Source organism: Aquarana catesbeiana, linkage group LG04 (genome assembly GCF_042186555.1).
Source record: "Aquarana catesbeiana isolate 2022-GZ linkage group LG04, ASM4218655v1, whole genome shotgun sequence".
Taxonomy (NCBI): Eukaryota; Metazoa; Chordata; class Amphibia; order Anura; family Ranidae; genus Aquarana; species Aquarana catesbeiana.
In genome coordinates, this window is record NC_133327.1 from 671589584 (window position 1) to 671604597 (window position 15014).

The 15014-nt window shown below is 42.9% G+C and overlaps 1 protein-coding gene across 1 annotated transcript in view; it reads right to left on the reverse strand.

The window, feature by feature from the left end:
- Positions 1-1918: 1918 nt before the first annotated feature.
- The window catches only part of NAPB (NSF attachment protein beta), a 43873-nt gene continuing 30777 nt past the window's right edge, over positions 1919-15014 (reverse strand). Inside the window, exons 9-11 of the mRNA XM_073628611.1 lie at positions 12322-12390; positions 12134-12184; positions 1919-6019 (exon numbers count right to left, since the gene is read on the reverse strand). Of these exons, the coding sequence (XP_073484712.1) occupies positions 5915-6019; positions 12134-12184; positions 12322-12390 (225 nt within the window). The 3' untranslated portion in view covers positions 1919-5914. The remainder of the gene's footprint in view (positions 6020-12133; positions 12185-12321; positions 12391-15014) is intronic.

Consider the following 15014-nt stretch of genomic DNA (forward strand, 5'->3'; position numbering starts at 1 on the left):
ATCTGTTCTTAATGTTGAACTCCAGAAAATATTTGTATTGCGTACTCTACATTGGTCCAGCTACTCACAATAAACGTTTGCAACCCCATACCTTCCGGACTGCTGGGAAGCTGGAAATCACTATAATGGTCGGCACTACTACAGCGATTGTCGCAATCTTTCAGGTGCTGCTCCAGTGGCCTCCTTACGCATTGACCACGTGGCATCACTTGCTGGGCACTGCTGCCATTCATAGAATGCTTTGGATTTTTTTTTTTTTTCCCAATGAAAATAAGGCACTCTCACATTGGACGAGGAGGGGCTGTGACATCACAATCTCCACCTCATCAAAATCAGAGATTGCTTTGTATTCACTGAACAAAAAATGCAAAGTGTATTTTATTTTCACCATGTATGATTTTGGTTGACTTCTGGATGAGACAGCTGCATCTTTGCCTGCATCTTACTGAACTGTTTAACTGAAGTATGCTGCTCTGTTTGCATGCTGCATTACCTAAAAAAACAAAATAAAAAACAAAAAATAAAATAAAAACAGTTGTTCTATAAATGGCGGTAGTGCCAAGCGAGCGATACTCTATGGTTGGTGTGCAGAGGGGAAGCAGCCCGCCACAAGACCCCGAAGACCGCAGCCATCACTGTTGTAGCTCCATATGCAAAACTAAAAACAGATATACGGTGGGGTTCCGTCACAGTGACAAGTGTCAAAAGAGTGACAAAATTAAAAGCTGCAAGATAGATTTTTTTTTTTTTTTGAGTTAATAAAAAATAAGAATAAAAAAAAAAAAATAAAAAAAAATGGTAACGTGTACAAAAACCCTTTTAGATCTGGCAAATCACATAGAAGTGGCAGGAAGAAATACTAGGAGAAATGTAACAACCTAAAGATATAACAATTTGCTTGGTATCCTCCAATATATATATATATATATATATATATATATATATATATATATATATATATATATATATATATATATATATATATATATATATATATATATATATTATATATATATATATATAGATCTATGTAAAAGTAAAAAATATGACTGCTCTGAACGGTACGCGAGTACAATAAAGTGCACCTGTTACTTCTGCTCAGTAAAGGAGCTACGATCCTAAGCCGAACCAAAATTCATTACTTCATGGTAATAAAACAAAATCAGCAATGAAAGTTACATTACTGGTAGCTAGTAAATAGTTTGGGTGTATTTAAATGAAGTAACCTTTATAATGGCTGCCCTCACTGCGGGTACATATTAAAAAGGGTATTCTACATATATAACAGATCCCTTTAAGATCACTCTGTGTAGCAATACTAAATAGTCACCCCTATAAGTGAAATAGGAACCACATCCATGCTTGGGAATAGAGCCAGGGTAGCCCTGTATGAGAAATCAGACGTAGGCAGAGATGGGGTCCTAACTAGGGGGGGGGGGGGATCATAGTAGACCAGTATAAAAATGCATGGAAATAGTGGCAAGTGTACCTGTTCTTCCCCATTCAGATACTGGGGGGGGGGGGGGGTTATTTACTAAAGGCAAATCCACCTTGAACTACAAGTGCACTTGGAAGTGCAGTCGCTGTAGATCTGAGGGGGACATGCAAGGAAAATAAAAAAACAGCATTTTTGCTTGTACATGATTGGATGATAAAATCAGCAGAGCTTCCCCTCATTTCAGATCTCCCCCTCAGATCTACAGCGACTGCACTTCCAAGTGCACTTGTAGTGCAAAGTGGATTTGCCTTTAGTAAATCAAACCCCAATGTCCCTCAGGGTGCAAAGTTTGGGTTTTGATCAAGATTACATAGTGGGCTTCAGAAGAATGTTGCCTCATGGTGTTACACGGTGGGGGTTGGGGGTCTTAAGCAGACATCCACTTTTAGCTAAGAGAAGAAAACCCCTTTGAATAATTTATTTTATTTTTTTATTTTTTTTCACTTTTGTGTTTTGGCCAAAAGAAAGCAATGTCATCTGTGACCTCACATGTCATCATCCCTGCATCTTCTTCCTGTTTTTTCCCTGTGGTGTTGCGATGTCTTATACTACTATCTGGAAAATATGCTCAAATATGGATGGGGGCTTAATGAGTGAGTCTTTACCACTCCCCCAAACTAAAAATAGACGTAACCTTTATCTTTAAATTCTTTTACTATATATTCTATTACCTATTCTGTCTACCTATTTATACCTATGATAGAATCCTTTTACAAGAACGAGCCAGCAGAAACCCAAATCTCTTCAGTTTTGCTTTTTGTCATAGCAATGTTTGGCCCATGACTGAAATAAAAGAAGTTTCTTCAATAACCCTATGGAGGAGCCTTTGTTCATACATAAAAATATGAACATTCACATCAGAGAACTGACTCCAGTAAATCAATGTTCAATAATAGCGGGCTGCACATTTATAGGACATATGCAATGTCAGTGGTATTCACGAACTGCACGAACATCTTCCCATTTCTAAATGAAAACAAGGCATCCAGCTGTCTAGTTTGCATTGAATAACAAACAGTTAAGCCCTTATACATGGTGAACACCTAAAAAACGAGATAATTACTAAATATGTCATTTGAGCAACAGACCCGACGTTAACCAGCCCACAAGTGCATGCTTTTTTTGGTGGTTTGACAATGAATATTCTGAGCCTCCACACATAATATATATGTCTTGCAAGCAGCAAGCCCTATACACAGGGAAAACTATAAAAAGCTCCACTTGGTCTTTTAAAAGTCACCAACATTCTTTACAAAATCTTTATGAATTCGGGCCCAACAGAAATAGTTTGATCACCCATTTTTTTCCCCAAACCTAAATTGAACCTGTGGCTAGAATATGGGCATTTGAGTATTAGCAGGCAGCAAATGAGCTTTAAAACATTCCCTCCCTGACCTCTGTAACTGCAGGTACTGAGGAGGAATTCATCCTCAAAGTTCATAGCAGAAGCACTGAAGTTGTTCAAATGAATCTCTCAGCGGCACCCTGCTCCCCTCTCAGATTTTATGCTACACTTAAAAACGGAGCTCAACCCAAAAGGGAAGCTCCACTTGTTCGCACCCTCCCCCACCCCACATTTGGCACTTTTTGGGGGGTACCAGATTTTGGCAGGTACCTGCTCCCACTTCTGGGGTAAGATCGCCACAGCGATCTCTGTGTATTTCGCCCCCCCCCCCTTGCTGCCTTCTGAGAGACACACAGGTCCCAGAAGACGGTAGGACCAGACTGCGCAGCGTGACTCGCGCATGCACAGTAGGAAACCAGCTGTGAAGCCTGTATGCTTCACTGCCCGTTTCCCTTAGTGAAGGTGCTGGTGCCTGCTGATGAATCGGCTTGGGGTGCAGACATCGCTGGATCCCTGGACAGGTAAGTGTCATATCTAAAAAGTCAGCAGCTACAGTATTTGTAGCTGTTGACTTAATCTCTCCCCCCCCCCCCCCCCCCAGACTGGATCTCCGCTTTAGGAGATTGGAAAGTATTGCTGGGAAGAAGAAGCAGATGGAGCCGAGCTGCTAAAAGTACAATCAGGAGGACTTCAGTAATTTTTAAGGATGACATTCGCCACTGCAGCTCCAGAGGTCAGTGAGGGCTGCTTTGAAGCTCGTTTGCCATTTGTTAATACTTAATAACCATATCCATAGCCTGGCCACAAGTTCACTTTTATGGTGCCAGGAATCGTGATGTTGATTAAACCAGCAGAGTCACTAGAAACAAATGGTATACCTAGAATGGACCTGCAGCCAGTAGTAAATGGCTTGCTCCAAGAAGGAGAGATGGAAAGGCTTGTGATAAAAAAAAAACTTGTATGTTTGAGACTTTTCAGGCTTTAGTGATTTTTGTTAAAGTCAGAAGCCATGTGTGTAGTTTAAGCCCACCGCAGGATGAAGTTAATGGGGCAGAAGAACTGAAGATTTGGCTACACAATTCTTTTGTGGCAAAATAAATAGAAGGGTACAAAGTTCCAATATAACAGAATTGTGGCCAAAGTGGCCTTGGGGCAATAAATAAAAATATCCACTTTTATATATTCCAGGGCTTTTCTTTCCTGAAACATCAGTCCTATCAAGTACAACGAATTCTAATGTCTATAATTGGTAAGAATCAAAGAAAGCCACTAAATTTTAATCGTGAAAAAGGGGAGGCTGTCAATATTAACATACAAGTTAAAAAAAAAAAAAAATAATAATAATAATAATAATATGATCACTTTTAGATCATCACCAGTCCAGAAAGCCGGTCTGTGGGCTCCCTTGACAGACCCGAAACATATGCCCCTTTTTGCCATTTTAATAAAAACAGCCCTGGGAGGGGATAAAACACATAGGCGTTTTATACTTCAGATTGCAACACACTAAAACATGGCAACTAGAAGGTCTTCCTGCACTGCTTTCCTTTAAAGCCCAACTCCAGGGAAAAAAAATGAAAATTTAAATAGTACATCAATTACCTTACTCCTCAAACTCGATTCCTACACGGGACGCTGCCCACGCCGAGCCTACGAGGGACGACCCCCGGCTGCCCACGCCGAGCCTACGAGGGAACGACCCCCGGCTGCCCACGCCGAGCCTACGAGGGAACGACCCCCGGCTGCCCACGCCGAGCCTACGAGGGACAACTCCCGGCTGCTGGAGGGCCTCCACCAATAGGAGGTGTGCACATGAAGCAGGTAGTAATACCCGATCGTAGGACCCCAGGAAGTAAACGGATTAAGAGAAAAGGATCATCAATGTGACCACGGCCCCAGTCAAGTAAAACAGGCATTTGGATAGATTTTTTTTTTTTTTACTACCACCAGTTTGAGGGAGGTGGGTCAGAGGACTAGGGAGGGGGATTGCTAATAACCTGGAGTTGGGCTTTAAAGCATTGCATGTGCTACAAAACAGCAGGTCCACTTGAAGCATTTAAATCCTGAAGCCTTACCTACAAACAAGGACCTGCTATCATTTTGTATCAGTCAGAAAATGCCTTTCTGATTTTGTTTCTCACCATTACTAGGGAAATACAAGAAATTGATAGGTCATTACGGATACTTTGTTTGGACAGGGTGCAGACAGGTAGGCGGGTCTAAGTCCAGAGATTGGAAAAAGAAATCAGACCAAAGTGAAAATAAATCAGAGAAGCCAATAAAGAAGGTTTTCTAGGTAATAAACGTTATTAATACAGATAGCCTCTTCTTCACCCCCTCTCTGATTTAGCTTCACTTTGTTACTAAAGGTCTGACTTTTTCTGATGTCATTCCTAAGCACCACCTACTGACATCCACTGTCCAATGCAACTGCCTCAAAGGTCAGTCAAGGTATTCTTATTGGACAAAGGTATGGCAGTAGGTGGGCTTATCCAGAAAGTCATGAAAAAAAAAAAATAGAACAAAGTGGAACAAATTTAAAAAAACTAAAATTTTCTGGATAATATTGCAATAGCAGTGGTACAGGCTTTGCAGCCGGACCTTCACTAATACACATACTGGCTTGCAGGTTCAATTTTATAGTATGCAACGGTTATTATTCACAAGGCCTGATATAAAATTCACAAACACGCGGCTTCCTAGCGTACAGACATGCTCAGGAATATTGGTTTAGCCTGCCAAATGACTGCCCATGCTGTGTGTTCCAGCAGCTGATGTCCCAGAGAGGAGCTTCATCTGCTCACACACAGTCCGTGTCCCATCACATAAAAAGGAACGCTCACTGCCCGCTGAAAATGCTTTGCATTATTTAGGAAGTCACTTATTCCCTGTACTACTGATTCATGGAGGAGATGACATGCAGCCATCCACATCGTGTTGTATTACAGACTTTACTGGCACAAAAAGAAAAAAAAAAAAAAATATAATTAGGTAAAAAAATAAAAATACATCATTTTGAAAAACAAAAAATAAAACAGGGATCGGTTGTGTATTGGCGGCACATCTCCACCTCATTTAAGGTCGCCGTCTCCATCTCCTTGGATTGATTTCTTGATCCGAAGTAACATGGTGGTCAGCCACTGATCCAAGCGAGAAATTGAATCAAATTCCTTCACCTGAAGTTGGGATGGAGAGATATAATATGTTTTTTTTTTTATGTGCAATAAGGATATATATACTTTTACAGCCACTCTCTCTCTCCTAGCAGCAGCAAGTTTGCCTTAACCACTTGCTTACTGGGCGCTTATACCCCCCTTCCTACCCAGGCCAATTTTCAAGCTTTCAGAGCGGTCACACTTTGAATGACAATTACACAGTCATGCAACACTGTACTCATATGACATTTTCATCTTCTTTTTTTCACACAAATAGAGCGTTCTTTTGGTGGTATTTAATCACCGCTGGGTTATTTATTTTTTGCTAAACAAAAAAAAAAAAAAAAAAAGAAAAAATCTCCTTCACTGAGGGGCACTGGGCACTGATGAGGCGGCACTGGTGGGCACTGAGTTGGCTCCGCGCTAGTGCTCATGCCATTTCTGGACTGGAGCGGCCCAGTCCTATCCCAGCGCGCTGTGACAGGAAGAGGAAGGAGGCGGCAATTACAATTTGGCCGCCGTGCGACATCGATCGGCGCTCCGGTGGGCTGCTCTCCTCCTCTCCTCTGGCTGCCTCACAAACCAGCACCACGGCTGAGCTGCTACTGCAGGACCTGGACACAGTGCTTCACAGCAGGATCCAGCCAGGAGAGGGACAGCATCCATGGTGGTGATTGATTCATGCCTTTTTAAAGAGGCGGTCCGGTAAGCCTTCAATCTTTCTGGTGACGGGTCTCACAGCGGTGGAAGTCAGATATCCAGATTGGTGTTTCATGTACCTCACGGACGTTTAATCACTTATATTTTTGTATTTTATGGACATTTTTTGAAGATTAATATGCACATTTTTTATTTGAACAAAATAATTTTATTGCTTGAATATTTTTCACTGTATATTCAAATCCAGCGCTGCGCTCTTTGTATATATACTGAGTTGGCACTGATTGGCAGCACTGGGAAGTGGCACTGATTGGCAGCACTGATTAGCAGCAGTGGCTGTCACTGTGTGGGACCGATGTCCCGTTTACACAAGTCGGTAATCGGATTATTTTTTTATCCTCACACTGTCAGCGTGAGGGGAAAAAAAAGCCGATTACCGGCTTCCGTTTACATCATGTGATCAGCTGTCATTGGCTGGCAGCTGATCACGTGGTAAGGGGCTGGGATCGGCCTTTTACTCCGATCTGTGATCAGCCGAGTCAGAAGGACACAGAGTGCACCACCTGTGCGCCGCAGGGGGCGCACGGGCAGCGCAAGAATGGGAGGACATTCATGTACATCCTCCCGGCAATTTAAGCCCACGCTGTAGCCATCTTTCAGCTATAGCGTGGGCATCAAGTGGTTAAAGTGGAAGGCAAGTCAAAATCCAACTAAGCTTAAAAGCGGTTGTAAACCTCATACATGAAATATGAACAAAAAACATATCCCTCTACAGTGTGTACTTGTCTCAATCCAAAGCACCAAGTGTAATTTCTGTCTGCTGCTTCGTTCCTCTGCTACCTGCATGAATTACTTCTGATACGTTTTCCTGACATCGAGAAATATGGTGACAGGGGAGGGACCTCCAGCTGATTGACAGCCTCAGCTCTGTTCCTGAGAGCTGTATAAAGTGGGGTGTCCCTTTCCTCCAATCAGCTCTCTGAGCTCTGCAGAGTGCAAATTCAACTCTCCGCCCCCTTTTTTCTGAACTCTCAGGCAAGCTTATAAATTATGCATTTTAAATAGATATCGAGAAGAGAAGACCGCAAATAAACAGGTATAACTTATGTAGGAGGATTTGTTTCATCTCTGTGTATTCACTTCACTGGGTACATGTAAGGGTTTACAACCACTTTAAATCTACTCCCACCTACATTCTAAGACGACTCTATCTACCCTGTAAAAGCAAAGCAGTCTATACTTACCTATTCTGAGGGCGCTCTGGTCCAGTCACATGATCGGGTCCCAGCACCGGCTTCAGGCTAGAGGAGGGACAGCGACGAATGGATGCCCCATAGTGAGCATACGGGTGATGCCACAGTCCAGCCGTTGTTGCTACTCTCTCGTCTACACTGAAGCCGGAGCTGGAGAGATCATGTGACCAGACCGACTTCAGAATAGGTAAGTATAGGCATCTTTCCTTTTACAGAGTAGATAGAACAGGCTTAGAATGGGGAGGGGTGGGAGTTGCCGACCAGCAACGTACCCGTATGTCACTAGACTTCAAGTGGTTATACTGAGATGTTCCCATCATCCCGGTATAGGATTTTTGTTTTGTTTTTTGTTGTTTTCTTTAAAGCCAACGGTCAGCTCTCTTGTAAAAGCGATCCTAGCGGCTAACTAGCTACCTGTTTGTTTTTGCAAGCAGCGGGAGGGGACGTACCCCCCCCCCTACCACCGCCTTCATTGGGTTCGCCGTTCCAAGCAAGGACACCAAATCGACCAGCAGTCGCTTCCGTTGGCTGATCATAGGAGGTGAACAAAGACGGGAACAGCTTTGATTGCCTCTAGGATATAGGAGCCCAGAAGTGATGTAAGCTCGGCTTCCCTGGACGTAAACGGCCCATTTTGAAAATGAAAATCATTTGAGCACACCAATCTTGGTGTGCTCAAATGCTTTCTGTGAAGGGATTTGGGGTATTATAGACCCCAGATCGATCAATAAAAGAGTACTTATCACATGCCTATTGCTGTCACAAGGGATTCCTTGTGACAGAAATAAAAGTGATGGGAAAAAAAAAAAAAATGTATGGCCAGGACTTGTACATTTTGTAAAAATTTATTTTTTTAAAAGTGCTCCCTGGCCATAGCCTGACCCCTCTAAAGTCTGAAGCACAGTAAACTGGCCCTTTATTTAGAATTATTAGAGACCCCTGTGCCTCATGATTGATACCGCTTATTCCTCTTTAGGCATATTTGTTTTTGGAGGAGATCACCAAAAAATTGGGAAGTTAGGACACTCACAATAGTCTCTGTAGGTCAGGGAAGGAGTGGGAAGGCTGTCAGGCCACAATGCAGATCAACACTGTCCGATGCCGACACTCCATGTTGATGAGCACACAAAAAGGACAGGCTATATTGCAGATATATTTGCAGAGGTCAAACAGTCTTGTTTTCAGACTGCTGATGTAGGTCCTCATTTCAAAAACAAAGCACTGATGTGTACATGCTGCAGTCTCTGCTTTCCCTCCCACACACTGCAGTTCTTTTTATCTGTCACTCCCCTACAATTGTATTTTTACCGGCTGCCTGTTGTAACTGTTCCCATGCTGATATCCTTCCTGTAAAGGAGTGTGTGTGTACAAGGACATGTGCCCCTGTGCTCGGATTTTCCGCTCACCTATTCATGACCTGCACATTGCCTAACCTATGCTGCCTGTTAAATCATCTTACACCAGTTTCTAATGCACTTACAGTGAGGAAAATAATTAATTATTTGATCCCCTGCAAGACTTTGTAAGTTTATCCACTTACAAAGAAATGAAGGGTCTATAGTTTTTATCATAAGAGTATTTTAAACGATAGAGATAGAATATTAACTAAAATTACAGATTAAACACATGATACAAATGTTATAACTTAAAATGGTTGTAAACCCTTACAGACCACTTTGACCTACAGGTAAGTCTAGATTAAGGCTTACCTGTAGGTCCAAGAAATATGTCCTAAAACCTACACGGTTTAGGAGATATTTGCAAAAAGACAGGCACCGCTGTCTACGGCGCATGCGCCGTAGACAGTGGCGCGCAGGCGCACTGAGCATGCCGCTGCTAACGGCGATATGCCGGCTCCCATGCGCATGAGTGACGTCATCGTGGCTCCGGCCAATCACAGCGCCGGAGCCACGTTACCCACAAAGAAGATGGATGCTCCGTAGCAGAGGGGACAGCGGTGACATCGCAGGCTCCTGTATCAGGTAAGTGAAACATAATGGGCTACTATGCGATGCATAGTAGCCCATTATGCTTTACCTTTGCACGAAAACAAAGAGGAAGTAAACCCATCAGGGTTTACATCCTCTTTAAGTAGCAGTTCAGTGAGTAAAATACGTATTTGATCCCCAAGCAAAACATGACTTCGTACTTAGTGGAGAAACCCTTGTTGGCAAGCACAGAAGTAAGACGTTTCTTGTAGTTGGTGACCAGGTTTGCACACATCTCAGAGGGACTTTGGTCCACTCTTCTTTACAGATCTTCTCTAAATCCTTAAGGTTTCTTGGCTGTCGCTTGGAAACTCGAAGTTTCAGCTCCCTCCATAAATTTTCTATGGGATTAAGGTCTGGAGACTGATAAGCCACTCCATGACCTTAATGTGCTTCTTCTTGAGCCACTCCTTTGTTGCATTGGCGGTATGTTTTGGGTCATTGGCATGCTGGACCCATCTTCAGTGTTCTGGCTGAGGGAAGAAGGTTCTCATCCAAGATTTTACAATACATGGCCCCGTCCATTGGCCCCTCAATGCGGCAAAGTCGGCCTGTACTTTTAGCAGAGAGACAGCCCCATAGCATCAAGTTTCCGCCTCCATACTTGAATGTAGCGGTGGTCTTAGGGTCATAGTCAGCATTTTTCTTTCTCCAAAAACACAGCAAGTCAAGTTAATGCCAAAGAGCTCATTTTGGTCTCATCTGACCACAGCACTTCCTCCCAATCCTTCTCTGAATCATTTAGATCAGTGGTCATCAACTCCTGTCCTCAGGGCCCACTAACAGGCCAGGTTTGCAAGATAACTGAAATACATCACAGGTGATATTATTTGCTGCTCAGTGGTTGCAGTATTCTAGTCTGCATCTCCCCAAGGTAATACATAAAACCTGGCCTGTTAGTGGGCCCTGAGGACAGGGTTGATGACCACTGATTTAGATGTTCATTGGCAAACTTCAGCCAGGCGTATACATGTGCCTTCTTGGAGGAGGGGGACCTTGTGGGCGCTTCAGGATTTCAATTCATGGTGGTGTATTGTGTTACCAATAGTTTGTTTGGGGACTGTGGTCCCAACTACCTTGAGATCATTCACAAGCTCCTCCCGTGTAGTTCTGGGCTGATTCCTCACTTTTCTCATGATCATCCTCACCCCATGAAGCGAAATCTTGCATGGAGCTCCAGAACGAGGACAATTGATAGTTATTTTGCATTTCTCCAATTTGCAAATAATCTCTCCAACAGTTGTCTCCTCACCAAGCTTCTTGCTGTTGGTCTTGTAGCCCATTCCAGCCTTGTGCAGGTCTACAATCTTGTCCCCGTTTTCTTTTGACAGCTCTTTGGTCTTGCCCATGATGGTGAGGTTTGAATAGAAGAAAGTCTGTGGACAGGTGTCTTTTATACACATAACGAGTTGTCGTTAGGAGCAACTTCTTAAAATTGACAGGACTAAACTGTGTACCACATAAGCACCTACTGTAGCCAGAATTATTGTTAGTAGGTAGGGGATCAAATACTTATTTTACTCACTGAGCTGCAACTCAAAATGTATAATATTTGTTTTTGGATTTTTGGTTGATATTCTGTCTCTTATTTAAAATACACCTACGATAAAAATTATAGACCCTTCATTTCTTTGTAAGTGGGCCAACTTACAAAATCTGCAGGCGATCAAATAACTGATTTCCCCACTGTATATATACCGTATTTATCGGCGTATAACACGCACATTCATTTTAAGAGGAAAGTTTCAGGAAAAAAACTTAAATTTTAAATAAGGAACTTTGAAGCAAAATAAGGGTCAGTGCCCATCTGCAGCCTCACCATTGCCATCAATGCAGCCTGATCGATGCCCATCTGCAGCCTAGAGGGGACAGAGAGGGGGGAGGGACGAGCGCCGACAAATTACATACAGTGAGAATCTTCTATGATAAACAGAACACTGGTCCAATGACGGCCCAGGAGATGGGACTTCCTATTACAGAGGCCGCCAAGTAAACAGGAGATTCTCACTGTATGTAATCTGACGGCGCTCCTCCCGCCCCCCTCCCTGTCCCCTCCGAGGCAGCTAAATGTGAAGTATTGGCGTATAACAGGCACACGCTATTTGCACCCGATTTTCAGGGTAAAAGTGCGTGTTATACTTCAATAAATACTGTATTTATTTTTAACACACACACACACACACACAAAAAAAAAAAAAATAGAAAAGCCTTTAAAGTATTAAAAGAAGACTTACGGCTTCAGTGTATGCGTCACAATTTTGTTCTTCATGAGCTTCAAGGAGTTTCTGAGAGAGAAAAATTAAAAAGACATTTAAAATGTCCCAGTAACCCGACCTATAACCCTGAGCAAACCTCTCCTACACCAATACAGCAATCTTTGTTCTTGACACAAAAACACAACCTATATACGAGACACACCAACCTTTAACAGTTTGCACTCCCTTGAATCTGAAAATGCAGGAAACATTTCTTCATATTTTTCCACAGCAAGCTGAAAAATAGGACAGAAGTAGAGGAGTGAACATCCCTCGTACCCAAACAGAGGAGAAGTAGAAAGAGCCATTGGGGAAAGAAAAGGGGGGGGTTAAAAAAAAAATGTAATGTACATCTCAACCACTTTCGGACCGCCCACCGTCGTTATACGTCGGTACTTTAAAGAGCAATATCGTTGTTGCAGCAGTAGCTAGCTGCTATAACCCCGGTATCCTCTTCTTCAGCGGGCGGTCCGCTTCAAGATAAAAGTGGTCTCTGCAGCGGATTCCCTGCGAGATCACTTTTATCGGCGGCAGGAGAGGGTGCCGCGCTCCGGTGCCCTCCGACGCTTACCGGAGCCGTTGGCAGCGGCGGAGGCGATTGGATCCGTTCCCTAGCCTGACATGGAGACGAGAAAGGGGAAGATGGTCCCCACCCATCTCCATATCATTGCAGGGCAGAAGCAACGTCAAAACGTCACTTCCGCCCATAGCTCTTAAAGGGCGATTTTTTTTTGTTTTATTGCATTTTAGTGTAAATATGAGATCTGAGGTCTTTTTGACCCCAGATCTCATATTTAAGAGCTCCTGTCATGCTTTTTTTCTATTACAAGGGATGTTTACATTCCATTTAATAGGAATAAAAGTGACACAATTTTTTTTTTTTTAAAAGAAGAAGTTTTAAAAAAAAAAAAAAAAAAAAAAGGAAAATAGATAATAAATAAAAAGGTTTTAAACGCGCCCTGTCCCAACGAGCTTGCGTGCAGAAGCAAACACACACGTGAGCAGCGCCCGCATATGAAAACGGTGTTCAAACCACACGTGAGGTATGGCCGCGATCAGTAGAGTGAGAGCAATAATCCTAGCCCTAGACCTCCTCTAACTCAAAACATGCAACCTGTAGAATTTAACATCACCTATGGAGATTAAGGGTAAAAGTTTGTCGTCATTCCTCGAGCGGGCGCAATTTCGAAGCGTGACATTTTGGGTATCAATTGACTTGGCGTAACATTATCCTTCACAATGTTAAAAAAAAAAAAAATTGGGCTAACTTTGCTGTTGTGTTATTTTTTAATTAAAAAGTGTATTTTTTCCCCCAAAAAAAAGTGCGCTTGTAAGACTGCTGCGCAAATACGGTGTGACAGAAAGTATTGCAACAACCGCCATTTTATTCTCTAGGGTAATAGAAAAAAAATATATAATGTTTGGGGGTTCTAGGTAATTTTCTAGCAAAAAAAAAAAATGTTTAACTTGTAAACAACAAATCTCAGAAAGAGGCTTGGTCCTTAAAGAGGGAGTCCACCTAAACCGCCTAAAGAAAAAAAAAAAAAATTATTAAAAGCCAGCAGCTACAAATACTGCAGCTGCTGACTTTTAATAAATGGCCACTTACCTGTCCCAGAGTCCAGCGATGTCGGCAGCTGACGCCGAGAACCCGCTCAGTTCTCGGCAGCTGACACCGCCATCCTCGGTGAGGGAATCAGAAAGTGAAGCGTTGCGGCTTCACTTCCCGGTTCCCTACTGCGCATGCGCGAGTCGCGCTGCGCATCGTAACTGGTCCCCGCTATCTCCTGGGAGCTGTGCGTTTCCCAGGAGACAGCGCGGAGGGACAGGAAGAGGCATAGACTCCCATGGGAGTCTATGCCGGAACTGAGTGCAAATACCTGTCTTAGACAGGTATCTGCACCCCCCTCCCCCCTGAAAGGTTCCAAATGTGACACCGGAGGGGGGGGGAGTTCCGAAAAGCGGAAGTTCCATTTTTGTGTGGAACTCCGCTTTAAGTGGTTAATTTTGCCCAGCCTATTGGCTCCCTCAATACTAACTGAGTGAGTTGGCCTATCTTGCCATAGCCAGTGACTCAGCAAACACAGATCAATATACATACATATAACACAAAGCAATGACACACATTGCAACAAAAAACATCAGTCATAGGGAACAAAACTTTACACTACGCTTTGTAGGTACCTGGAAAGTTATCAGAACCAAACCATTTCTGTTATGGGTTTCAACATCACCTGGAGTGCTCTAGATTACAATTAGTAAACGAAATATTACATGCAAAGTGAATGTTCACACATCCATTTACACAGAGCACACTATGGTGCGTTGTGTTAAGGCAGACTATGCATTGCAAAAAATGGTGTATGATATTTTTTCCTGAAAGGCAGCTCACTACGATGCACAGTAATGCGTTGCTGTGTATAGTGGAGCACGTGCATTTACAAATGCTGCGATAATGTGTGTTACCCCAGCTCAAAGGCGTGAACAGAGGTGTACTGTCAAAAAAAAGTCATTCCCAAGGTTTTCTCTAAATGGACACCTTTTATCCGAGATTGTTCGGCTGATGTTGGAGCTGAAACTGGGAGGCAGCTCGTGTTCCCAGGATGAGGTCAGATAAGCGAGCGACTATAAAAAGAGAGGGAAGCCTGTCACACCAGAATTGGCCTCCAACAAAATTAGGAAAGAAAAATTATAGGAAGAGTGTAACTATTTAAAGCCGACCTTCAGTCATGTTTTCATCTTTCCATCTATTAAATCTTCTGCCCTTGTTGTTGTTTTTACTTTGGATAGTAAAACATTTTTTTTCTACCAGTAATTACGTTATACAGCCCACTTCCTGTTTCTTGTCTGGTCATTGGCC